This window comes from Seriola aureovittata, chromosome 4 (assembly GCF_021018895.1).
Source record: "Seriola aureovittata isolate HTS-2021-v1 ecotype China chromosome 4, ASM2101889v1, whole genome shotgun sequence".
Classification (NCBI taxonomy): Eukaryota; Metazoa; Chordata; class Actinopteri; order Carangiformes; family Carangidae; genus Seriola; species Seriola aureovittata.
In genome coordinates, this window is record NC_079367.1 from 16,774,487 (window position 1) to 16,801,610 (window position 27,124).

Consider the following 27,124-nt stretch of genomic DNA (forward strand, 5'->3'; position numbering starts at 1 on the left):
TTACTCCTTGAATGAAAGTCAGTGACAAACACACAGTCAAGAAGAAAGGAGAGGAGAAGAAAAGAGGTGTTACATGTAGCGTCACCGTGCTCTGACCACTGTTCCGTGATTGACTAGACACCTGGATGTGAAAAAGTATCAACAGTCCTGCTTTTACCTCCAGTCTCTGCTGCCCTGAGTCCGATGGCAAAGCATGACCCGGTAGGTTCTTATTATGTCTTTCTCTTTCTCTTATAACAAAAAAGAAAAACCCTCCTTCCTCTTGCTACAGCGTGTCTCTTGGTTTCTTTAACCTTCCTTCAATCAATATTCAAGTTTCTTCCCTCATCAATACTCACCTGTCTCTCAGACTCCTGTTTATCTGCTTCTCTGTCTGCTCAGGGTATTGTGTTATCTGTAAACCTATGTGGTCTTGTGAAGGGTGAGGAGTACTAGTGCTGTTCCCTGCAGGGATTACAGACTAACATTAGAGGTTTTATTTGTTTCAATTTCCCTGCCTGACTGCAGGTAAGAAGGGAGTTTGATTTGATTGATCCCTGAATTAACTGTTAAAGTGTTGTTTAAAGTGTTGTGCTGTCTTTAGTTTCTGCACTTTACACATTTTGAAACTCTTTAGGTTGTAACACTTTTATTTACCTAACACTGCAGTTCAGTTTTGTACCATGTATCTCTACCCCATCAACTTTTCATGAGCTAATAAAAAAATCCCTGTTTTTAGCTTTATGACATTGTGTTTGTCAGATCAATGTATTTTTTTAAGTAATTTATTAAGCTTTTCTGAGTTTGTTGATGTGTGTTGTACAGATTGTAAAGCCCTCGGAGACAAAAGATTTGGGGTTATACAAATAGCACATAATTTACTGAAGTTTTCAGTGGATTGACCGGTTCTGTTTACTGAAACAGAAATATTTCAGCTTTGTTTTGGTCGGGGTCAGCTTCATATCACTATATGTTCTAATGAAATGCAGCGGCCTGACTTGTATCTGCCTTGATTTCTTTTTATCCCTACAGGCCGGGCAACTAAAAATGCAGGGACACTTAAGTTAACCATTTCACGTCGGTTAGCTTTGTAACTTTATATTATCATAGCTATTGTTTGAATCAAACAATAGCTTTTAAATGTCATGTGAACCCCTAATCTTTTAATTTTTTTCCAGCATTTTTACCATGATAATGGCTGATTATATGATAGGTCAATAATGGAAAACCATGCAATATGATCCATGTGTACTCTAGAGGGAAATATGATTGACCTGCTCCTCCACATATTTCAGCTCAGCCATTTTACTTCAGTTAAGTTGGGTGTATACTGCCCATAGGTGTATTTTGAAACTTGACCAGCATCGTATAGAAATGTTCTTATGAAACACCTTTTGTAGTGAGTCCACCCACAGCCTTCTCAGTCCCACTTCGACAAGATTAATGACTTTCCATTATCTTTTTTTTTGGACAAAAGATCCCCCCCCCTGTTTGTGAAAGTGTGACAATGATGATGAATGGAGAAATGTCCCAACAGCCATGGAAAGCCATGATCATTGGATGTTGGGAACTATAATCTTAGCTTTCCCTGCACTTGGGGCTGACTTGGTGAGGTTACTGCTCCATTCTGCTGCTCTAAGACTAATTTAAATGTACTGAAAAGACAGTGGCACAAACTGACCCTGTGCATAAGGAAGTGTACATTTGTTTATTTGTTGGAATAACAGAAGAGATATAATTAACTTGTACATAGCCTAATGCCTAATACTTAATGTTTTAAGCAACATCAGTGATATAATGTTCTGCATTCGGGAACATTCAAATCCCATATTACATTCCACACTTTCAGAAACAATACCACTCTTGCATCTGTACGTCAAGCAGTCAATGCCTGCAGCTTGTTAGCTTAGCTTAACTCAGCACCTAGACTGGCTTTGAATGAAGCCAGACTTGCTGTTTGCTGTGTTTCCAGTTTTTGGGCTAAGTTGTTGCTGTTTGCTTTGGCTTTTATTTACTGTACAGACATGAGAGTGGTAGCAATCTTTCCATCCAACTCTTAGTAAGAAAGAAAAATAAAAGGTCTGTTCCTTCAAAGTATTTATTATATTATCACTATCCATGCAAACACCGGAAGCTACCATTTCTATCAATGCATCTTTTGTCACAACATCCTAGTTTATAGTAGTTAAACTTCATATTCGGGGAAGCAGGAAGAGAAAAGATTTGGACAATGTGTAAGAAACTTTCCAAGACAAGATTTGCAAGTCATTGTGACAGGAAGAAAGAAACACAAGGAATCATTGGTATTAGGGGCTATTGTTTAACCAGGAAGAGTCTGCTAACCTATGCATCTGTTTATCATGAGTCATTTGCAGTGAGTTCATGATAGAGCATTCGCCAATTGAGTTAAAGCACTTTTGAGACTGCTTCCAATCAAAACTTTAGATTTAGTCGCTTTCCTTCTCCCATGTTACCTCCTATATGTGAGCAGATGTTTCCCTACCTGTCCCCCCAAAAAAATCAAAAAACACTGATTAAATCTTTTGTCTGAAATACTTGATATGGCTACTGGGAGCTGCGAATCAATAAGGGCAGAGGAGATAGCATGAAAAGAATGAGGAAATGAACTGTTAAAACCTGATCTTTTAGACTCTGTTGCCAGGATACGCCACTTGTGTCTTTGTGTGTGAGATTGTTACCCAGGTGTGGACTTAAAACGTAGAATTGTGTTAGGACTACACGAAAGACAATGGGCTACGTGATCAGCCTTGGCAACCAAAACCGTATAGAGTTATTTGCCTCCCTTTGTATTGTCTGTCTGTCCACTGATATCGTTATACCTATTAGATATAGCAGCATGCTCTACTTCCAAAGGTAATAGATGACACAAACACTTCACACCACACTGTGTGCTATTACAATAAATGATTTTAACTATATGATGACCCCTCGCTGGTTATTTATTTTCCCTTCATCCTTTGTGTCTTTTCCCCCACAGAAGGACCCCCCTCCTCCTTACTACTCTATTGACGTGCACACCCAGCCCCCCCTCAAGTCCTACGAGGAGGTGGTGTACGGTGTGGGTCCAGGCCTGACACCCCCCAACCAGCCACATTACATACCCCAGTATCCACCACCTGTGGTTGTTCACCAAGTCACACAGCCAGGTATATCTGAGTGATATCCATTATTTTGATGAGAATACAGCTGATGCAGGTGTATGAGCAAAACAAATGGAGACAGAGTCGCTTGAGGATTATCAATGTGTGTTTGTGTACATAAGTTTTTGTAATGTCTGTGTCCAGCCCCCAGTAATAAGAGGAGGAGATGCTGTGAGAGTAATTCCCAGTGTTACGGAGGGTCAGGGGGAGCCTTACTGGTGCTTGCTCTGCTGGCACTGGCCATCTGGCTTGGAGGTATTCTGCGTTTATTCATACAGATCACTGTACACTATATTCATTTGCTGCTCTAATTTATTCAAGACTATGTAACTGCATGAAAAGTATAGGCTATGTTTCTTGTGCCCATGTGGGTCCTCTGTATACATTTAAATATAGTTTGTCTTAGTATTAATAACATTTTTCAGGGAATATTTCATTTTACGTCTTTCTTTTTAGTTTTGGCTTTACACATGTTCAATGTTAAAACAGACAAAAATATATGTGAATTGGATTATTTTGAGATTTGATGTAAGAATGAGTTAAAAGCTAGAGAGGCAGAGGTGATGTATTCATTTAAGTTGCACTTTACCGTTCTTATGTCATGTCAAGATTTGGTATTAGTTAACCATAAAAGTAAAAATACATGCTGTATGTCTGGTTACCCACACTCATTACTACCCATTATGCCCCAACAACAGTTCGTTATGGCACCAGGCTGTCAACAACAGTGACCATTTACAATGAGAACAATGATGACAGAATTGAAGATCCGTTGCCAATTTTCGACACCTGCCCGAACAATACAGTCCAGTGTGATGGGATAGTAGACTGCAAACTGGGCAGTGATGAAAATAATTGTGGTGAGTAGACACAACCGCACACATAGAACCTAATCAGAACCAGACTAATACGAGGACACATGGTGGGGAAGGATAGGTGGACACTTGACATCCAAAAGGATACCCCTAAAATAAATTACAAGTGGGAGGATCTTCGTGTTGAGTTCTCAAACATATATTTGGAAATGGGGATAATACTAAATGGCAGGCACTTGTATTTAGTGTCAATATTAACAACAGCTGAAACTCTACCATAATGATATTATCAGTAATTATATTTTTGTAGTACTTTTTAAGCGAGAAGTAGAACGTGTATCCCACTAGACCGCATACTTCAACTTGGACTTCAGTACCAAGGAATTATGTAATGTGACATGAATAAACGAGAAAGAACCTGCACACAGTGGCATGCATGCATTTATTTTGCGAAATGAAGCTTTAATTTATTTCACATTTGATTTGTACTTTTACTGTAGATGTTTGTAGTAACAACTGCAGCAGCACACAGGCCAAAGACTCCACATAACAATCACATTGTGTTAGGCCCTGGAGAGAGGCCATCTAAGTGTTCTTCTGTGTTTGTCTATCTACCTGTCTTCTACCAGTGAGGTTTGGTGAGGGCAACAGTCTGCAGGTCAGGACGTCTGAAGATGGCCGCTTCCTACCAGTGTGCTACAAAGGCTGGGACGAGAGATATGCAGATCAGACCTGCACTCAGCTGGGGTTCAGAAAGTAAAGAATCACCACTTTGAATTTAAGCTAACTTGACCTAAAGCATGCTAAACAACATCCATTAAAAAGTCTGAGAGTAGGAGGACTAAATGCTGAAAACCATTTTGGATCTGCACTCCATCATCACAATATTTATCACCATTCCCCATCATCAGTCAGAGCTAGCTGTGACTTCATGAAGGTGTGATTTAGCTCGTTATTTTTGCCAGACCCACTTTCCAATGTGGGCTTCTATCTCCAACCTGTGATCTACCCACTGAGATCCATCTCATTTCTCCTCAGCTACTGCTGTGTGTTAAGGGTTGAATTGATTCTCCACAGGTCTCTCTGGACTGTGACAGAGCCAGAATGAGCTTTCAGACCCAATCAGGCATTGTTTCAACAAAATGGTCTTTGTTTGTGCAAGTTTATCTCTTCGGCTTTCTGAACTGCCCTTCTCTCTATCTCCAGTTCTTATGTCACCAAAGCAGCCAAATCCCAGACCCAGTCCATTGGTTTAACATTGACCAGCAGATCGTCGTCACTTATCCAGGGTGCGGTAAAAGTCAGGTATAGAATCTAGTCCTTTTTCTCCCCTGCTTCATACACAGCTCAGACTTCATCTATGATCCTTCCAATCTCAGTTTATGATGAAATCCATCTCATTGTGTGAAATCAAATGTACAATATTGGTAAAAGAATTTCAAAGGTGCACATTGGTTTACTGTATGTATTCATGTTCATTAACATGCTTTTCTCATTGTGGCTTTACATAGTTCTTCCTGTCCATCCCAGGAAACCGTCTCCCTGCAGTGTGTGGGTAAGGAGCCTCCATCTGTTCCTACAGTCATGTGTCACACACATGTCTCTTTCTCTGTCTCTCTCTCTTTCTCTCTCTCTCACACACACACACACACACACACACACACGCACACAGCCCCAGTGACTGTGCATCCAGCCAACAACAGCAAACATGGGAGTATTTGATCAATATCACTTGACAGTACTGTAGCATGCTTTGAATCTTAGATGTGCACATTTCTACAGATCATATTAAATGAAAGTTGGGGTGATAAGATTTAATTTCAACAATTTGAAAACCAGCAATGAAATACTACATATCACAATATCACATAGAGTATATGAAGGATAGCATGCAAACTACTTGTAACTAGTACCTGAAAACTACACTGGTACTTTCTACTACTGCTGCTACTGTTGGAGCACTGTTGCATCCACCTGTAGGATCTACAATCTATCTTTCCCTAAAAGGGGGTTATTATCATCACTCCCCACATGATGCTCTGTTGAGCTCAGTGTTTCTTTGTGGGGAGTGATGAGGTCAGAACCTGGATGGCAAACATCAACACATCACATCTACATTCACAATTCCTCACATGTGTAAACAAAGAATTAACTAATTTGTGAGTTTCTATCGCCACCATGTCACTGTAACTCATTAAACAATAGTAACACGATCACACATTGTCTCTCTTTCCCAGACTGCGGTCAGCAGCAGTCTACATCCCGGATCATTGGGGGTAGCATAGCTAAGACAGGTCAGTGGCCTTGGCAGTTGTCGCTCCACTTCAGAGGATCCCATATCTGCGGTGCAGTTCTCATCTCTCCTGTTTTTGCGGTGACTGCTGCCCACTGCTTCCCAAGGTGACTGACAGAAAATGTGTTTCTAGCAATCTTTTCCACATTTTTGCTGTTCTTGTTTTTATTATTATTATTTTTTTCTGTACTGGAACAATCTTTTTTATTCTTGCAACAGATTTCATACATCGTAGAAGTAGAATTTTTTTTTCGTTCAGCTGCAGTCCACAGTGCTGAACTGATACATTTCAATGTTAAGTCTTCTTCTACGTTGAAAATGTAAGCACCAATGCCAAATCAGTTTGAATCCATGGCTTTCTGCTGAACAGTCTTTTTTTTTTGTTGTTGCCAAAGCAAAGCTTTGGCTCCCTCAACACAGTGGAAAGTGTATGCTGGAGTGGTGTCCCAGGACAATCTACCTCAGCCTTACCTGGTTGAAAAGATCCTGCTCAACGAGAATTACAACAGCAGGACTAATGACCAAGACGTCGCTCTGCTCAAATTTACATCTCCAGTTGTTTTCAATGGTCAGTCACATCTTCACTTGATTAAAAATATTTTTACTAATATACTTTGATTCTATTTTCATACCTTAGGCTGCAGTCAGAATGTCGCCCTCAAAACAACACCTATTACTGTAGCCGTCATGGTGGAAATCTGAATCAGGAAAGGGTTTCCCCCTTGAAAATATACAGGGTTGGAGAGCCTTGTATGATGAGGGAGTATGTGTTCATAAGCAGTATGTAGTGTGGCCAGGTGTGTGACTAAATGGCTTCAAAGACATGTCTTCTGCTGGCTGATCTGGGTTTGACAGTCTGTGTCAATTAATGTTCACCGTGCAGCTGAAACATCTATGAACAAGTCACCAAATTTCTACAACCTCCAGGAATTTCTTTTGCTTTCTTTGTGTGCTTTTGTTTTAAGTACTATCATTTTAAAAATACAAGTTTACCGGTGTGATTTTGAAAAAGTTAAATACTTGTTTTTTTTTTGTTTTTTTGTTTGTTATCCAGATAAAGTTCAGCCAGTTTGTCTGCCAACTTCTGGCCAGCAAATTCCCCCAGGACAGAAATGCTGGACCTCGGGCTTTGGCACCACTGAGGCAGGATCAGGTATGATGGAACATGGAGCCACCGAGCTTCTTTATTTTATTGGATACCCATTAGCTTCCACTGGAGCAGAAAGACAGATGGATATAATAAGGTGCAAGTCAAAATTAGATCAGATCAGTGCGCACATGCATTTCAGTTTTTCAGTTCTTTTAAAAACTGTCTCTGTGTGGATAAGGAAAGTATGTTTTAAACACCCCTGGGGCAATAAATTGTATCAGCTGTAACACTGGATCTGGTACCAAAATTTAGGTCAAAAGGCAGGATTACAATCGACAACAAAAATGAAGACAGACAAGAAAACAGAGCTAATTCAGGGAGCTGAACAACATTCAGGCAGATAGTCATCAGAAGAAGTACAGACAGACAGGCAGAACACAACACAACACAATAAAGTCTGACCACCTAAGGGATGCATGACTAATGTCTGTCCTCTATAAACCGAGGCTGATGGCAAATGAGAAAGATGGACCTAAAACAAAAGTAATGGCTGATGGGAAGCTGTAGAATTAAAACCTGGTGACAATAGAGGGAAGACGTGACAGTGGAGTAGCAGTTGCCATGGCAGAACACTCAGCTAATCCTATTTTTAAGGTCTATGTAAGATTTCACTTGTGCAGCCACTATTTAGACATATTTCAGAGTCTTGTTAGAAAAACATATGAGCACACTGTTTTCTCCGATACAGGCACTGTCTCCAAGGATCTGATGGAGGTGTCCGTGGACATCATTGATACACGAGTGTGCAACAGCCCCCGGGTGTATGGAGGCGCTGTGACCAGGAACATGATCTGTGCTGGGAACCTGGAAGGAGGCAAAGACTCATGTCAGGTGAGCAGTCAATGTCAGGGCACAGGTTTATGGATGCGCGTTGTGCTCTTAACGCCCAGCAAACCTCAGAGGGAAACTTATGTTAACTAAGTATGAACTGTATTTTTTTCAGGGGGACAGCGGGGGACCTCTGGTATGTCAGGGAGACAGCCGTTGGTTCCTGGTGGGGATCACGAGCTGGGGAGCTGGCTGTGGTGAAAGAAACAAGCCTGGCGTCTATACCAAAGTCAGTAGTGTTCTGCCCTGGATCTACAGAAAAATGCAGGTAAGAATGGATGGAGCGGATAAACACTGTAGGAGGGCATATTTGACATCCAAATGATTAGGATGTATTTAGACTCACTGTAGGTCACAGGCTGTCACCATCTTAAACTCTTCCTGTGCCCCCATACAGGAAGTGAAGTGATGTCCCTTTGTGTCCTGCGGGTGCTCCGCCCCCCCCCTCCCCCCCTGCACTATGAAGTTGTCTTGTGTAGATAGATGGACTAACAAACAGATGAAGAAATTGATGAGGAGTAAATGTGGACGGAAAGACAGACGGATGAAAGGTCGGGGGAGTGGCAGCATGACAAAATGCACAGGTTTAAACACAGGACCTCTGTCTTGGTGTCCTGCATCATCTACAGTATACTCATCCTCTGTCACACGTATGTGTTGTGTATTGATACACACTAATCGATGCAATGACTTCAGTCTTGCATTCTTAATTTTCTTTCCTCTGTCTCTTCCTCTGTCTCAGTTGAGCAGTATACTTATGTTTACCTACAGCACATGTTAAGCAAACTTTAAAGATGGCTGGCCCTGTCACCTCTATATTTGAGTGTGATACTCTTTAACGGATGATTTATGATTGTAGAGGTGTGTTTTTTTTTCCTCAGGGACACATCTCAGGCTTTTCTAATGTTAACTGTTTTTTTGTTTTTTTTTACCATATCAACATAAAAAAAAGACACTTTATGTATTCACTTTATGAAGGAAGCAGTGTGACCTTTGACCCCCTTATTGAGCTGGCACTCTGTCTGTGCACCCTAAAACTCCTCTTATACTCACACTGTGAATTTTTTTTTTTTTTTCAAAAATTGTTATTCTTACGTTGTATGTGAAGGTGTGCGTCATCTGTGTCATATTTATGCGGCTTGTGTGTGGGATCGCTGAGCACACAGAAGAAATAAAGATGAAGGAAAATAATCCTTATTATTATGGCGTTGATTGATCATAGAATAAAACCTGACCCTCACATGCTGTCAGTCACACATGAGGCTGGCATAATGCTGCAGGGAGGGGGGGTCTATGATGGGTGTGTGTTTGTGTGTGTAAGAGAGAGAGAGAGAGAGAGAGACAGGGAGAGAAAGGGTTCAACGCACTAAATAAACAGTCACTCCAGGAGTCGAACTGTTACCCATCACTTCTATTTTCGCAGGACAAGTAGATGTGAGAAGTGTGTGCCCATATTGACAGATGAGAATATTTAGAACGAAAGCCTTGTGAGAGAAGCTGATTGATTTTCGCGGGTGGATTATCAGTTTGGTGGCCAACGGGTCCGCTGGAGAAACAAGAGGTAAGTTGACAAAGCGCGCACATATGATGTGTCAGATGGTGTTATTGTTTTCTTTTGTTTTTTTTCGAAAAATGATAAAAGGGAGGGGTCGTAAAAAGCCAAGACATATTGATTGGAATGGAAGGCAAATTTTTTCTCAGCAGGTTGTTTGGAGAACACAGTCTAATTTAAATAAATCGTGCAATTAGGGATTCTCACGGAATCACGCTTCTGAGTGAAATCATTCAACGCCTACTTGTGTGGTGTTCGCAGTATTTACACACTGCTGGATATGGTTTCGTTAACTTGCAGAGATGCCGTGTGCAGTATTGGGCTGCTTGTCATTTATCACTGGTTCTAATATAACATGAGGGTGTGTCTACTCTGGCGCTGATCACTGTCACATTCACTGACTGCGCGGTAAAAGAAAAAAAAAAATGTAAATATGGATCAAAGCTTTAAAACGAGCGAGACGGATTCACTTTCTCTGACGCAACTGTTTTGCTTTGTAAATTGAAAATAAAAAATAATCAGATGTCATGTATGATGTCACTGCTTTTATTGTAAACGGTTAGTTGATTTCACAGAGACGGAAAATCAGAAGGCAGGTGCTGGCTCTCTCCTCAGCTCCATCAGATGATCCACAGGTTGAGGGGCGCAAAAGTGGATGAATGCGCCAGACGTTCAGCCATCGCATGTTGGAATATATGGAGCCTATATTCTGAGTCAGTCAGTGATACCTGTCCGTGCCGTGCCGTGCCGTGAAGGCTGTTCGTTGACACCATAACGGAGAGGTTATTAGTGAGTTAGTGAGGTCGGTCTTTGTTTGTTGTGCGTGGCAAACTTACAAACAAAAGCTAATGAATTTACCAGCACTGCGACCTTTAGCTGACGCATTTATTTATAAATGGATGTGCGGCAATTCATCGTTGAAACGGACTGAATTCCAACCGACTTTAAAGCTTCGTGCCACACCCAGTTTCCCTGTTTATGTTTAGACTCTGGTTGTCCTTGTGTTTTCACGCGAGCCCGTCATTCTAACCCATTTCTCGTTCGGCGCCACAATTTTCAGCTGGAGACAGTTGCCATAGAGATAACTGGACACTATGGAACGACGCACGCTGTTGTCATGGTGATGTAACATCATTATGATGGCAGATATAGGGGGGCTGAGTGTTTTTTCCACTCAAAGGTTATAGAGACCTGTGGCGTGACCTATTTATCTGCCCTACATTTTTTCTTGATGTTGAAAAATAGGAAATTAAATTGACACTGAGACTTGAGTATTTAATTTGTTTAAATACTTATATAGAACCCTCAAGGTCCTTCCAGAAACCTGCACAGAAGGGTAGAGCGAAATGGAGAGAATTAGCACAATAATGCCAATCCACCTTACATTTAAAGCCTAGAGGGACACACACATAAATTAACACAAATATCCAACCAGACAGTTACACATTCTCTCAGAGACACAGGCAGGTGTAGCCATATTTCATGAGAAGTTGCACCTCCACAGCAATCAGACAATAAAACATGCACAAGAAGCCAGGGAGAGCGACATCTGTCACACCATATAATTCCAAATACCACTTAATCCCTGTGTCACTGTGCACAGCATAGGATCCTGAAACACACTAAGGACCCAATTAGAATGGTTGGTGGGTGTGGTCTCATGTACAAACACACATATAATGGACTCCTGTGGGAATACTCTGTCGTTTTGATGTAGTCTGTCATTGATAACCTTGCCCACTTTCTCTGTAATTCATCAGTTCACTCATTTTTAGATGTTTCTGCCACAAAAGATTGCATGTATCACACTAATCTCACAATCTCCTGAGACTTATACATTTGCCAGATATTGAGATGTCAAAGATTAGATTATTTTTTGATGTCTCACTGAGGGTTGAGCACTCTGCTGTCCTTATCTACTTTATCATCGCCCTTGACTCATTGTTGTCTCTTTTTTTGACTGCCTACCCATTTCTTCGTGTCCCTCATCACATTGGCCTCACCACATTTTCTGACCTTTCTTTTTAATATATTGTGCATTTATGCCACAATCATACAACAGGCTGCCCTTCCTCTGTCCTCTCCAATCACACAGTGTCTCCTCTGCGTGCCCTTCGCCTCTACACCCCTGACAGACAATTTCTGTCCCCCTCTACTCATCCCCCATTCTCACTGTCTTCCTGTCTGCCCTTTTCTTGTCCCCACATTACAGCCTCCTTCCCTGATATTTCCTTGTCCTCCTCAAAGAGATACGGCCACCCTGCCTGCCCTTTTTCTCTTCTCTCCTCAAAGACAAATAAGAGCCTGGCGCTGGAACCTGATATTGCTAAACAATAGTGCAGATATGGTAGGCTGAGGAAAGATGGAGATGACACTGCCATGTGTCATACCTGGTGAGAGAAAGGCTTGATACATTAGACTTGGCAGTGCCATGCTGCCAAACACCCTAAAGGGTTCTCACGGGGCGAGCGTGTGACATTGACCCACTAATGGTTAGAAACACGCCCCTTTAAAAGAGATTCATATTGCAACCAAAACAAAAGTGATATTCTTTATTGTGTTCTCATCGTTTCCTTTATTTATGAGAGGGGTGAAAATATTGGTTCCAAGACTGAGCCCTGGTTTACTGCTACTGGTGTGCTGGAAGAAATCTGGTTAGAGTTCTCAAAAAAGAAACAGCACAACAAATAAACACACAAAAAAGGATGACATAAGATCATTCTCAGTCTTACAGTGCTGGTTTATGAAATGACTGTTGTTACACACAGTCAAAGTACAAGACATATAGAGGATTGAAATACTGTTTCTTGTAGACCCCGATGTAAGCATATACAAGTAGTGATAGACAAGCACAGATCAACAACAAAACTGTACTGATAGTAAGTATAGTACAAAAAGTGGTGAAAAGATGTGCAAGTAATATATCATCCACAGGATGAGTTAAAGTAGTGTCAGTGTGTTGAGTGTCGACGTGTGTGTATATGTGTGTATGAAATGTTCTTATGGCTGGTGCTGTTGGACATGTCATGTGCGTAATGTGTGAGTTACAGTCCAGACCTCATGGGGGCAGGAGGGAGAGGGTTCAGCATCATGACAGTTTGATGGATAAAGCTCGGAGGCTCCTGTGTCTTCTCCCAGGCGGCAGGAGACTGAAGAGGCTGTCTGAGGGATGGGTGGGGTCAAATCGCCTTTCTGGCTTGTTTTGTGGACTAGGTGGGTGGAGTAGATGTTCGGGAGGGGAGGTGAGGCAGCGGTGTTCTTCCCAGCCGCATTCACTATGTGCCACGGGGTCTTGAGGTGAGAGGCAGTGCAGTGCTGCTCCCAAACCAGTACATGTCAATCTGAAATCAGTCATATTCTTCTGTTCATCCTCCCTTTGGACCAGTAACCAGACCGTGGAGACGCCACTGTGACACCGTCTTAAATGAAAGCTGCAATGATGAATACAGAAATTCTTTCAAGATTCGATTTGTATTGCGTAGAAGTCTGCTTCCCTTGTCCTTAAAAATAGTTGCAGCCAGGTGTAGTGGTGTGAATGGTCATTTAGGATTTTGAGTCTGACTAATTGCCTGGCCTTTAACCCCAGACTATCTTTGATGTCCCCAGATTCAGTGGAGGTTGTCCAATGGACCATTTAACCCTGAACACTTACTGTCATATCTATGCTATTAACAAGTCTCTCAGTGAGAGGAGACACAAAAGGGCATAAGACCTCTCTCCGTCCACCAGCCACCAGCAGTTTCATCTTTCCCTACAACATTCTGCTCTTCCATTAGTCATACTGATGGACCTATCTTTACACTGACCATCCGGATGAACACACATTATTCCATACTGCTCTCACTAAATATAGTGCCCGAGGGATCAAGTGATGTGTCTAAGTAGCTGCCTAATGCACAATTACATTTTCACTTCAGGTTTTCTATTATTGGTATAAAGCTTTTTATTTTCGCTTGTTTCTCATTGAAAACAGTGATAGAGAGGCGTACGAGCTGTCTAGTTATGTTGAGTTAGATCAGGTTTTCAGCTCTCCAGCCACCTTTCTCTATTCAGCCAACATCCTCTCAGATATATAGAGGTTTTCACACCAGTTGGGCAGCATGTTATGAGTGAAAGACGTGAAGGAGTGTGAAGAGGGGAAAGAAAAAGGTCAAAGGAAACTGTGAGACAAGGTGTCAGACACAGATGATGAGCATTAATTCGCAGAGGTTAGAGAATAGTTATGTAAATCAGTTATGTATATTTAAGGTTCAAAGTTGTAATGGCAGGGAATCAGTCAAACTCTAAAATCAAGTACAAATTATTGTGAATTGTGAGCAAAAACAAGTCATATATGTTTATTCAGTTGAGCACAGTTTTATTGACTGAACAGAGATTACCTACTTATTGACTGTTTGCTCTAACTGTGCTAAAATCTCTGTCAAAGACAAATTGTAGACTGTGTTTGGATAATCAGGTGATATCAAGTGGTGAAAAGAAACTATTTAGTGCTGAAGATTTCGATTTATAAAGGGCACACCTGCCTTAGCGTGAATCATTCCCCTGCCCGCTGCACTTGAGCCAGATCAGTGTTCATTAATTTGTGTGAACTGAACGTACAGTTTGGGGACAGCCATCAATCATCACCTCTGATGTGGAAATAAAGATGTCTCTTTCAAGATGGCCAGATGTGACAGATATGCCTCTGAAGACTATATTGTCGTGTCTCATCATTCATATCTGGGTTTAGTTTTAACCAGAATGTGAAAGTGCCACACTGAATGCACCAGACTCTTCATGAAACTTGGTTGACGTGATTCCAAGGTTTCTATTTCGGCTGTGTAGCTGATATGAAACTCCCCACTGGGTGAAGAAATTCTCTTGTTCTTTCTAGTATTTAGAAATGTTAAAATACTGTAGTATTTTGACATGTACACATATGGAGAAGAGTACTGCAAACTTAGAAACAAGAGAGCTTCTTATTAATTTGTTTATCAATGGTAGAAGGCTCTAACTCCTCACTGACTGCTAAATTGTAAAGTTTTTTGTTTTTTTTCCCCTTTGGCCATTATATGCCTTTATTAGATAGTGCCAGTTGAGATAGACATGGAAATTCAGGGAGAGAGTAAGGGAATAACATGCAGCAAATGGTCTTGGCAAGGAGTCGAATCAGGGACTCGCTGCCAAGGGCGTATGAGCCCATGTGTTAAGCGCCCTAACCATTCGGCTATCAGGTCACCCCGGCTGCGCTTCATCTTGGAAAACAAAAAATGTCCCACCTATCCCACCTGTCCAACCTAAACTGGGTCAATTTTTCACTTTAAAGGTAGATGCCATTACTCTAATGGGTGCCACAGGCCTTCTTTTCTGCGGCTGACATCTTGTGTCACATTATTTCAGACATGTCTTAGTTATGAGTGTGTTGCTCAGACATGGACCTCCAACATACAAACAGCAGCTGGGTAGGAATGCTAATGCAATCTGTTCATTTAAGTGCATTATATCCTGGACCAGTAATACATCTGAAGACAGATGGACATCAGAATGGATAGATCGACATAAATAGAGTCAGTCAGTCAAAGAGCCAGTCAGTTAGATGTAGGGAAATTAATAAAGGCATGTAGACAGGCAGGCAGGCAGGCAGACATGTGGCACTCTGAAACAAGACAGTTAAAGCCTGTAATATAAAACGTCTGGACTCTTGAAGACTTGAGACAGATGCTTCCATGATCTGTGTATAGAGCATACATTATACTGCAGACTTGTCATGTCATGTTCTATTATTTCACTGTGACATGCTTCAAATCCTGTATTCATTTGTATTGAACCATTACTCTGAGTACACCCTGTCAGTTTGTTTCTATGGTTCCTGAAGATTGATGTGAAACACATTACCAGACACTTGAATTTAATGGGGAATTAGACCACTTGTAAGTATTGATTTATGACTTGTTGTTGCCACCAGGTCTGCATTGTAAGTGCTCTGACCATTATTTTATCGAGATATCAGGCAGAGAAAGCAATAGATTACCTGACCTTTCAAACCTGTCTTTGTGGGAGTTTTATAAATGTGAGGACCTTGACATTTACTCATTCTACCTAAACTATGTTTCTTCTGTTCAGATGTCACTGAATAAAAGTAAAGGAAGAAATTGCAAAGTTTAGATCAAGTGAAGAGTGGCTTTAAAACGTATGCAGACATCAGTGGCACAAAGTGCATGTCAGTAATCAAATCCAAAAACATAGCTGTAACATCTTAGTCACACTTTTTTTTTTCTCCTGTGAGTCTGTGCTTTGGCACAGCGGTGCTTTGAGTGAAATGCTAACGTCAGAATGCTTGCATGTTTACAATGACAGTTTTAACATCTGTCCAACATGTTAGTTCACCATGTTGTGTGTCATTAGTTTTGCAGCTAAACCAAAGTACTTGTTGATGAAGGACAGTCAAAGGATAGCCCTGAGGATACATAATATTACTGCACCACATTATATGGCAATTCATCCAGTACTGGTCATGACATGTCACTACAACCAGAATGTCAGAGGAACAATAAAGTCATCAGGAGTCATCTTGCGGGGACCATGAATGTCTGTACACTGACTCATAGATTTGACATCCCTGGAGCCATGCAGCCAGCACGGCTAAAATCACCTGAACAACATTACAGTACCTACAAAATGCACTTGCCAACACAAAATAGCTGAATATGAAAACATTTTTTAAGAGACACAATTGCCGTGTGTGCATTAAATACCCTACATAAAAATAGGCCAAAGTTGTGTGATGTCTGCTGGGAGGCAGAAGTAATCTCTGCCAGGAAAAGAGGAACATGTATGCAGTCGTAGATCGTTAAACTATATCCGTGGGCCTTTTACATAAACTCCAGGGGTTTGGACAGAGCCGTAGCTGTGTGATGTGAGTCTTCTTTCACAAACCACTTACTGTATGTCTACTTGCTGTGTACACAAACTATACATGCATGTGTGCTCATTGTTATTGTTTATGTCCCAAATTGTAGGGTCGCATGTGTGATAAAGTAGTGCAGCTTACTGAAACACTCTCACTGTCCCCCCCCCCCTATTTCTTTCATTCTCTCTCACCCTTCCTCTTTATTACTCTATGTCAACAGTTGCCATGGAAACTATTTTGCTCTTCCTCTCTTCACTCCTGGTGTGTATGGCTGGTAAGTGCCCCCCTACTCACCAAACACACACACACACACACACACACACACACACACACACACACACACACACACACACACACACACACACACACATGCATACGCACACATGCAAATTGTCCATAGGGAGGCAGTGTGATGTTACATGAAAAGGCACTCTCTGGTTGTGGGCTAGAGGGCAAAACATCAATTATTACTTTAGGACTGTGTGGGTTTCACAGTCTGGCTGTGTCACTGACTGCGTGTGTGAGGTGCGTGTGTGAGGTCTGTCTATGGTGTGTGATTATATGTAATACACGTAAACACATGCTCACACAGTCACACATTACAAATAGATGATGTGATGCTGTGCTGCAAATGTCTTTTTAGGACACTGGGAGCTTGTGTTAGGTAAAACACAAACAGATAGATTGATACACAAAGAGACAGACAGATGGGAGTGTTATGTGTTATATTTTTCTCTCGTGGTTTCTAAGCTGATTTCCTGTATTTCTCCCCTCACCCTCCGACTCAAACCACTTCCTTCCTGGCTGCATCTCAGCTGAAGCAGACCCCAGTGCACCGAGTGAGTACCCTCGATGTAATCTCTAACACCTCGGTCCTATGGAAGCCGCACAGACGGGTCTATTGGTTTCCAGATCAGATCAGACCCTTATGGATTGCCCCTCTGCAGTGAACAGTGGCAGATGTATGGATTAAGTCCAAGAGTTACCAGACCCAACTGTGGGGTGATTAGGAAGAGAAATTTATAGAGTGAAATGAATGCTAAAGAGATAAGAGTGGTTGTTTGGTTGATAAAAGAGAGGATACTGTATGTGTATGAATACATAACAAAATATTTGAAATTCTAATGCACATAGTATAAACTATACTCAAATTATTCAAACCCTAATGTCAGACAAGAATGTCAGTGTTGCGTAATTCTGCAGAACCCTTGATTACGTTTAACATTCATGTATTCTGCAATATCAAATGATGATATTGTTAAGATTATGGAAATACGACAAATAACTTGCAGTTAAAGTACGTAAGTAAGTTAAGATTAGGCAACCAAACATTTAAGTTTCGAGAAACATCATGGTTACGGTCAATAAAGGCACAAAGGTCAATTACAAGTCAGTAACAGGACGTAGATTGTTATGGAACTGAGTTTTTTCTCAGGTTTTGTCAGGATTTTTAAGCCACGCTTTAATAATGTTTGAACAACACAAATAAAGTGTGAACACCTTGGTTCTAAATGTTGCTGTTATATTTCACCACAGAAAAGGGGAACCTTGAAGACCCATTTGTTTATGGTAAGTTTAGAAAAGGTCATTGTTTCCTTGCACACACCATTGTCAAGACATGGCGACTTCCTCTATACATGAAGATACTTTTTTGTCTTGAATGGTATTTTGATTAAATTTCTTTCTCCTGCCCCTTTGTATGCACTTCATCTGTAGACTATGAGAGTCTCAGGATTGGGGGATTGACACTTGCCGTGGTGCTGTTTGCACTGGGCATTCTTCTCATCCTCAGTAAGTTAACCTCTGTGTGTGTGTGTGTGTGTGTGTGTGTGTGTGTGTGCTTGTGTGCTTGTGTGTCATTATATTATTATGTACATGCTCTCAGTGTCATCAAGTGTTACAATCAAATTAAGAACAATTAACAATAATGTCATGAATCATTATTGCATTTCCACACTGTGTTCCTACACCATCTTGTTTCCTTTTATTTTTTATTAATTATAATTTAATTATCAGGTATCACTGAACCACTTTTAGCAGTGATGACAGAGAAAGTACATGTGATTAAACCTCTGGTCAACACAGTGAATGATTTCTTATGTTTCCAGGTCGGCGGTGCCGCTGCAATATCAACCAGAAGCCCAGGTATGTCGGTGTCCCTCGGTTTTGTAAGGGCCTTTTTGTCATACTACATGATTTGGTTACCATGACAACATGTGGATCCTCTCTTCAGGGCCCCTGGTGATGAGGAGGCACAGGAGGAGAACCTGATTGTCTCCAAGGGTAAGATGAACATTTTAAGTCTCCGTCAGCCCCTCTTACATCTGGCTCACCCCCTGACATACATCCATAATTGAGTCTCCCTTTGGGAGTGCCCGTAGCACAGCAGAGGAGGGAGGGGCGATCCGCTCTGTGTGCATGTAGAGCTGTACTGTATGTATTGTATATACTTGAAATTACTGCCAACCTTTTTCAGAAGGCATATAACAAGTTTGATTTCATGCCTTCCAAGCGGTCTTAGGTTTTAGTTCACTTTCAAAACAGTATAAAAAAAAACAACCAATATATTTTGTAAACTTTTTGTCACCTTTACATTATTGTCAAAATTAGGTTATCATAGCATTAACTGTAGCGTCACGCATTGACTGTTTTGCAATCTCTCCTCGTCTCCACATCTGAGATTTCACAGTTGAGAATGAAAATTTCACAGCATCCATGTTTGCCTGGTGTTTGTTTGATTTTCTGCCTGTGTAGCCCGTGCCAACTGTTTTAAATGCAAAGTTACTGAACATGTTCAAGTCGCCAGTCGTCACTAAAGAATGCCATGCACTGGTTTTGCATATTTTCTGATGTCTGAAGGATCCCATATAACCAGTGTCTGATCAAAACATCACTAAATTTCATAAAAGACTTTTTAATTGGTTTGCAAAGTCATTCAATCTAACACAGAATTCAAAGAAGTTGGCAACAGTGCTCATTCATACAGGGCTTTCAAATCAGTTCAAGGATGCGTTGACATCCTTCAATGCGCTGCTAAAGAGACAGTTTTCAAACAGCTACTGCTTGCAAATGCATTCACATAAAGACGGTAGGGTGTTGGGTGTTGTATTACCAAACTCTATTAAGCTTCAAGTCTTTGCAAGATGATTTTCATATGGCCATATAGTCTATGTAAAACCAGAAATATCACATTGTAAAAACAAGTAATACAGGCAAAAGTCTTGTCTTTTTAAAAGTGAGTGAAAGTGAAAGAAGCAAAATATACACGTCAATAATACAAGCAAAAAGCCATTCATTAAACAGTGCAAACTTAAAACTTGCACAATAGTGAATGAGTGAGTAAAGGAGAGAAAGAAGGATTCAAATATTTAGGAAGAAATGACTGTGAGCAGGTTTAATGTCTTGCACTAAATCCCTCGTCCTTGACCTCTTTCAGCTGCGGTGGCTGCCAAAGAGACTCCAGCGGAGAACTGAGGCAACTCCATGGCACCGCACTGCCATCTGAAATGATGATCAGTTTCATTTGATATGAAGCCACTATAACAATGAAAAGAAATTGATGGTTATTATAACTGGTTATATGACAGGGTAAGAGGGGAGGTATATGTTTAGAGGTATAATATGTACATAAATCTTGTGCCCTAAAGACAAACCTTTAGCCTGTCGTGCTCTGTTGTGACTGTGCCTATCCCTCAGTTCTCTTGTCCGTCCCTGTACCTTTCTGTGACAGTCTCACTCCAGTTCTTTGTCTTAGCCAGTAGCACCTTTGACATATGATTGTCTTTTAAGCCTTTGAAGAGTTTTTAATGTTGTGTGGTCTGCTGTTCTATGTTTTGTACTACTATTGCCTTTAGGTTTTAGGATTTGTCAATTTGTTGTTTATTGGCATTTTGTCATTTTTGTCAATTGTCCTGGATAATGTTTGTTCCATTTGGAATATAACATGTATCCATATATACAGTATACATATTTAAGTATAAATATACATATACATATATCAGTACAGATAATTTATGGATAAGATATACAGTTGAATATTGTTAATTTAGGTCTATGTTTGAATGACCGGATGTGTTTGTGTGCACATGTGATATACATGCGTGCATATCCTGCATATGTATGACTGTGTGTACATCACGAGTGCATGTGTATCTTTACATGTAAATGTGATGAGCCTTATATAAGACAATCTCAACTGCCACAGCTCTCTGAGCACAGGAATGGTTTGCAGGTATCTGCACGAGCTCCTCCACTGCAGTGTTTTCTTGTCTAAAGTTGAGGGAGCTCCTGCATCAGCTGTCTCACTGCCGTCTTCTCCACACATCCTCTCCACTGTTCCGTCACCGGCTCCGCCAGGATTAACTAGTCTCCAGAAGACTATCATTAGTTTTCCCCATACACACTCACTAGCACCGCAAATCTGTGAAGCCTTGGTCTCTTTAGATTTTTTTTTTGTGTTTGTTAAAATTAAAATGCTTTGCAGGTCTCTACAATGTCATGATGCTTTGAATGATCATATGTGTAGAACAGTTTGGGTGCTGAGTCTGAGAGAAGGGAAACTTAAAATTTATATTATTTATGTGACTACATTAACAGTCGCCTAATGTAAGCCAAATTATAATGAGAGAACAAATGAACAGTCCTTGTTGTGAATCTCCTGTCAGGTCAGGCTTTCACCAATCTTAGTTCTGAGTCTACTTGTTGGTCGTCTGCTGTATGAGTAAACGCTATGTTCATTCAACGCATGAGGCCTTGCTGTGTAGCAAACTGTTGTGCTTTTGGCATAAATAAATAGAAGTATGTCTGGACCTAAAACTATGGGTTTCCTTGTGTTCATTAAACGAAAACAATGTTTTATTGTAGATCTTAAGTTTTTTTTTGTTTTTTCAGAATTCTCCTCAGGGTGTTAATGTTTGAACATTTTAGTCTAGAGAATCAGTTTTCACAAGCAGCACTTGTAATCAGTCTGTAATCAGTAACGCCCTATCGATATCAATCAAGGTTATAAGCTGCTCTTGGGGCTGTGAAACTAGATCAGGAAATGGGTTCCTCACCAGCAGAGCCAGAAACATGCTGCTCTTTCTGCTGTGATTCCAAAGGTTGGCAGATCTGCTCTTTATTGGCATCAGAGTACGAAATTTATGAGTAAATATATAACTGAGCGGCAGGACTGAAATATGGCTGTGGGCGTGGAGAGGTGGTTTGTGTGTGTGTGTGTGTGTGTGTGTTTGAGGGTGGATCCATGAGGTGGGAATTCGGTCTGCACCTGCCCCTGATGCAGACAGGGCCTCACACACACAGACACACACACATGCACACACACACACACACCCCAGGGCAGAGGTAATACAGAGTCTTCAGCAGCTCAGGTGAGTAGCAACCTGCTTTTATAAACCAGTATTTACAGAAAATACACAGGTTGTACCAATCAATCTGTTGCATACACTTCACATGGTTCAAAACTGGTATCACTGTTACTGTGGGATCACATGTTAATGTTTTAGAAGGGTCTGTCTGTTATGAAAAGATATTTTGAATGGATGTCTAGAATGTGGATTTCTGTGTAATGTTAGAAATTACTGGCATTCTTGAGATGACAATATAAAAAGTTGAGCTGCTGTTTTACAAGGCAAAATTTAAGAGCGCACATGGTCCAATTAATATGCACTGTAAAAGTGGGTTTAGAGGACAGACAGCTCTGTGTTGTTAATGTTCTTGTTAATTGCTCCCTCCTGAAGAAATCTAATAGCAGATGATGCATTGCTGCACTTTAGGGGTGATTATTTGCCAAAATCATTCGGGTATCAATTCTGCATTATTAGGCAGGTGTCACCACAGCTATTCATTCTTCCTCCATCTATAACCTCTATCAGACTGTGCAAGGTTCAAGGTTAATGAATATTGGAGCTGTAATATATTAATGAGTAACTGTCTGGTATGCCCTTATGCTCAGTGGTGCAGTGAAAAGGCACAGACACATATAATGAATGAAAGCACTGAAGTCCACAACTCACAGTGGCAAGCTTTAGCAAAATGGAGTCAGCGAGGGAAATTTTTAGTCTGTTAATCTGTGTAAGTTAATGATTATAGGTCACGAGATGTAGATCAAATGAGAGGCTTGTATGTGTGTGTGTGTGTGTGTGTGTGTGTGTGTGTGTGTGTGTGTGTGTGAGTGTGTGAGTGTGTAAAGGATGAAGACTGAAGGGGTGGGGGGGAAGAGGATCAATATCGCCATTAGCCTCTTAAAGTTCTCAGTGGAGATCAAGGCAATCACTTTACCATTAAGACTGCAGCAGGCGACCCAGAGAAGCAATTTGTCAGGACATATAGAGTTTCTGAACCTTTCAACTACCTCTCATTTAGACTGAATAAGCCGATTTAAACCAGCCCCTACAAATCTCTAACTTTATTAAAATGGAAAGGCTACTCAAGAAACCAAATCTTTGAGCCTGCGAACAATGATTTTCATATACCAGACCTGATGGCGAATAGTTTTATTGTGATTATATAAAAACAAAATGTGCCTGGTTCAATTATCTAAAACAGCAGGCATGGATGGATCCCCAGCTGGCAGCTGATGTTATCACTGTTAACTGCTTGTATTATGTCCCTGCAGCTTTGTCAACTGAACACACAAAGGCAACATGTCATCTCCTAAAGGTAAGTTACACAGCTCCTGAACTGCAGGGATGTATGACAAAACCACTTTAACATGACACTGTTTGAGTGACCAAGATTCACAAGGTCAGAACCACTAACAGCAACGTGCTAATCATGTACCAGGCTAACGCAAGGTTGACTTATTAACTGCTTATTAGGAGTAACATAAATATAGCTGGGAACTATGAAAATCAATGTAAAGCGTAACACAGGTCATGCAGAGTTTCCCCTGATAGCTTAACTTGTCAGCATTTTGACACAGTTAATCCCACTCACAGAATCCCTACTGCTGTCGGTAGCAGTACTGTGCATGCTGCTGTGTGGCAGTAGGGTGACACACCACACATAAAATGGAGGACAATGGGTACAATTCCCCCTGTAGCAGTGGCAGAACAACAGATACATAATACCATATATTACACTGCATTTGTAGGAACACTTACAATTCTAAATCCAATATCTAATTCTATCCCAGACTGCCCCGAAATAGCATGCTGTCTGCATTAAAAACACCTTCAGGGAATGGGCCAATGCTGACTGTGACCTCTTTTTTTTTCATTTTCACAGAGTTAGAGAGTGTTTCATTCACCCAGCAAAGTCCCTGAAAACTCTTACCAAATCCATAAACAGGGTGAATGTGATCTAAATGAAATGAGACCATTTTCGATGTTTTTTCATAAGCATTCAACTTGTTTGAGACTACAGCATTGCTTTCTGCATGATATTTCTGCTGGGTTTCTACTTCTGCCCATTCCTCTCTGTCCCCAGGTGCTGAAATTGACCCTGATGCAGACTTTGTTTACGGTAGGTAACTACAACTCTTAAAATGTATCTGCTCAAACGAGATATTTGAAATATTTAACTTCTGCCAGTGCTCTGGAAAAAGTGAATGTAGAAAGCACGCACAAGATAAAGGAAGTTTCTGCCAGCACACGTAGAAGTTAGATGGGCAAATAAAGTGGGAAGGTGTGGACAATCAGCGAGAAAAGAGAAAGGACAGAGGGTGAAAAGGTGGGAAGAAAAGTGAGAGAGGAAGATGAGGGAGAAAGGAGGGACACGTCGACAGCGATGATGTGGTGACAGTGTCCTTTATGTGAATTTGTAGACTACTATACACTACGTGTTGGAGGTCTGGTGTTCGCTGGGATCATTGTGTTCCTTTCCTTCTTCCTGTTGGCAGGTAAGTCAACAACCACTTCCAGTGTCTGTGTGTTTGTGTGTGTGTGTGTGTGTGTGTGTGTGTGTGTGTGTGTTCATGCTTGCATGTGTGTTTCATCTAGAGAGTAAAAGTAAAAAGTCTGATGCAGGGAGTGCAAAGACACAGAGAAACCAAACAGCTAAGGTGCAATGTGTGTGTGTGTGTGTGTGTGTGTGTGTGTGTGTGTGTGTGTGTGTGAGAGTGAGTGTGAATGTGGGGAGCTTCTGTCATACAGTATGTTGTTGGAAAGGCTGAATACAAACAACCTCAAATGCACAGTATCTCTGCTCCCATCATGCAGCTCTGTTTCCTTCCTGGTTGTTATGAGAGCGGCTTTGTTGAAGGAATTCACAATAGTTCTGATCTCTAATCACTCATCTTCATTTTCCTCCAAAGGCAACAAGCTCGCCAGCTGTGGCAAATCCAAGGTGAGAGAGTCGGTGTCAAACTGCTGAAATAAACTGTGACTTTACAGTGACATCTGCTGGTCATTATGAGGCAATACAAATCATTTAAAAAAGTTTTAACCTCTGCATACTTACTGCCAGGTTAAAGGCTATTTCTTTTAACAACTAATGGTAAAAATGCCATTGCCTAGTTCTCTCATGAAAATAAAAATGTCTCTTTTGTCTACAGCCAAGACATGTTGAAGAGGACTGAACTGTGCAGAAGCAGCCAGGAACCAAGTGGAGTGATACAATCTGCCACCAGATTGTTGACTGTTATGTGTATAAGAATGTAAGACTTTTGTATTAATAAAGTGTGCCTAACCTGGTTGTGTTTATGTTTGCACTGCTGCTCTGAACCACCTGGATTTGAATTCTTTTGCTGACATGTTTCTGTAAGATTTAAACTTCGAGGTAACTTCAATTTGTCATTTTCTCTGGCAATGAATCAATGTTGAGCCTCCAATCGGGTGCCAAGTCATGAAAATACATAAATGTAACAATATAAAGGGCCAAAACAAAAACAAAACAATATGAAAATATGAACGAATGTTACAAATTTAACAGGAGAGACAGAAACTGAATAAAAAGAATGAAACACTATAATGGATAGATATCACAATAGAAATACCAAAAGGCTGATGTGTAAAAGCAAAAAAAAAGAAAAGAAAAGAAATCATAATAATAATTATGTTCCACACATACAAACAAAACACAAAACACTTACCAATAAATGTAGGAGGTGGGAATCCTGCCTCATCTGCCTGTGGATCCCAACACACACTGTGTTTAGAAACGAACACATGTAATAGGATTATTCAGATATGGTGTGGGTACCATATAAATTATTTTTGCCATATATTAAATGATTATATTGTCTGTTTATGTCGCTACGTCATCACTTTCATACAAACTGTATGAAAATGTCCCAGTAAAATTTGTGTACTATCCACACTCCATTTTAGATTTTGCACTTTACATGGTGGCAAACTTATTCAGGCTTTATAACAAAAAGGTTTTCATACTTTATTCGTGGCAAAATAATGGATGTTAATAAAGTTAAATGGACTTGCAGTAACAAAAACAACAACAAGGTGGCACAATTAGACCAGCATGATCAGAAGAAGAAGAACTCGATCGGCCACAACTTCCCCCGACGAGTGGGGAGGTGAAATGTGCTGACTGGAGAGAGGGAAATCAGGTGACTCCAAACAACTGTGGAAAAGAACACGTAGGTGGAAAATGAACATTACTTTGATAAAAGTTGTGAAGGTCGCAGATCACCTCACGAACTGTAAATTAGACAGTAGTCTGAGGAATGTTAATGCTGCTGATTACACCAGAGACCAAGTGAAAAAAAAAAAAAACCGCCAAAAGCGGTGTGGCTTCACCAGTGAACCAAACAGAAGGGAAATGAAAAATAGGCCCCTTCCTGAAACATATCACGTGGTCACCAGCAGCCCACCCTCTGTCGTCCCGGAGTGAAAAAAAAAGCAATACAAGTTGCTGTTGTCTCATACTGTGTGTGGTTACAGGAAGGGCCTCCATCATGCATCACTCTTTCTTTTACGTTCACGTCTTATCAGTACTTTAAACAGGATATCCCGTTTTGCTTTTGCATCAGAGCCAGCTAAAGCCGAGCTGCGGCATCATAAGCTACTGTATTTTCACTGCTGCAGCACAGATGACAAAGCGCATTAATCATACCGCCAGAAAACTGCGCCTGATTAATTATCCCTGAATAAATAAGTCGTTACAGGGAGAGACAGGAGCTGTCAACTGGGTGAGTCCCAAGGACTCCCTGCTCTCTCTGTCTCTCCCCTCTCCTCTCTCCATTCAGCCTCCTGAATCTGTGGAAAAATGAGGGACTGAGCTGTAAAAGTTAACACAGCCTACTGCCAAGCGGTGGAGCAGGCGGTTTTACCGGTTGGATCCCTCAGGGCTCAGGTCAGCTGCTTTCCATAAGGGCTTCAGTTGAGGTAAGCATGAGAAGCCATTTATCACACAGTTCACTAGAGCTGATAACATCACAGCACCAGGAGGAGGTTTGCAGAACAACACACACTCACATAGACACACACAGACACAAATGCACGTGCTGGACAGGTGCTGAGAGGGCTGATCAGTTACCGTTCCCATAAGCATTTTGGATA

General features: G+C 41.0%; 2 protein-coding genes across 2 annotated transcripts; both read left to right on the forward strand.

Annotated features, from left to right (window-relative positions):
• On the forward strand, positions 1–8,909 carry tmprss13a (transmembrane serine protease 13a). The gene is made up of 13 exons (XM_056374517.1): positions 1–201; positions 2,978–3,146; positions 3,285–3,395; positions 3,839–4,000; positions 4,585–4,711; positions 5,162–5,260; positions 5,467–5,510; positions 6,193–6,355; positions 6,644–6,816; positions 7,303–7,401; positions 8,087–8,229; positions 8,342–8,494; positions 8,624–8,909. Exons 1-13 carry the CDS (start codon positions 184–186, stop codon positions 8,633–8,635), a joined length of 1,473 nt encoding a protein of 490 aa, XP_056230492.1. The 5' UTR covers positions 1–183; the 3' UTR covers positions 8,636–8,909.
• A 680-nt stretch (positions 8,910–9,589) lies between these two features.
• Positions 9,590–21,482, forward strand: fxyd6 (FXYD domain containing ion transport regulator 6). Its single transcript, XM_056374518.1, has 8 exons — positions 9,590–9,787; positions 16,888–16,941; positions 17,483–17,506; positions 18,204–18,236; positions 18,384–18,458; positions 18,776–18,812; positions 18,901–18,950; positions 20,104–21,482. Exons 2-8 carry the CDS (start codon positions 16,893–16,895, stop codon positions 20,139–20,141), a joined length of 306 nt encoding a protein of 101 aa, XP_056230493.1. The 5' UTR covers positions 9,590–9,787; positions 16,888–16,892; the 3' UTR covers positions 20,142–21,482.
• Positions 21,483–27,124: the final 5,642 nt, after the last annotated feature.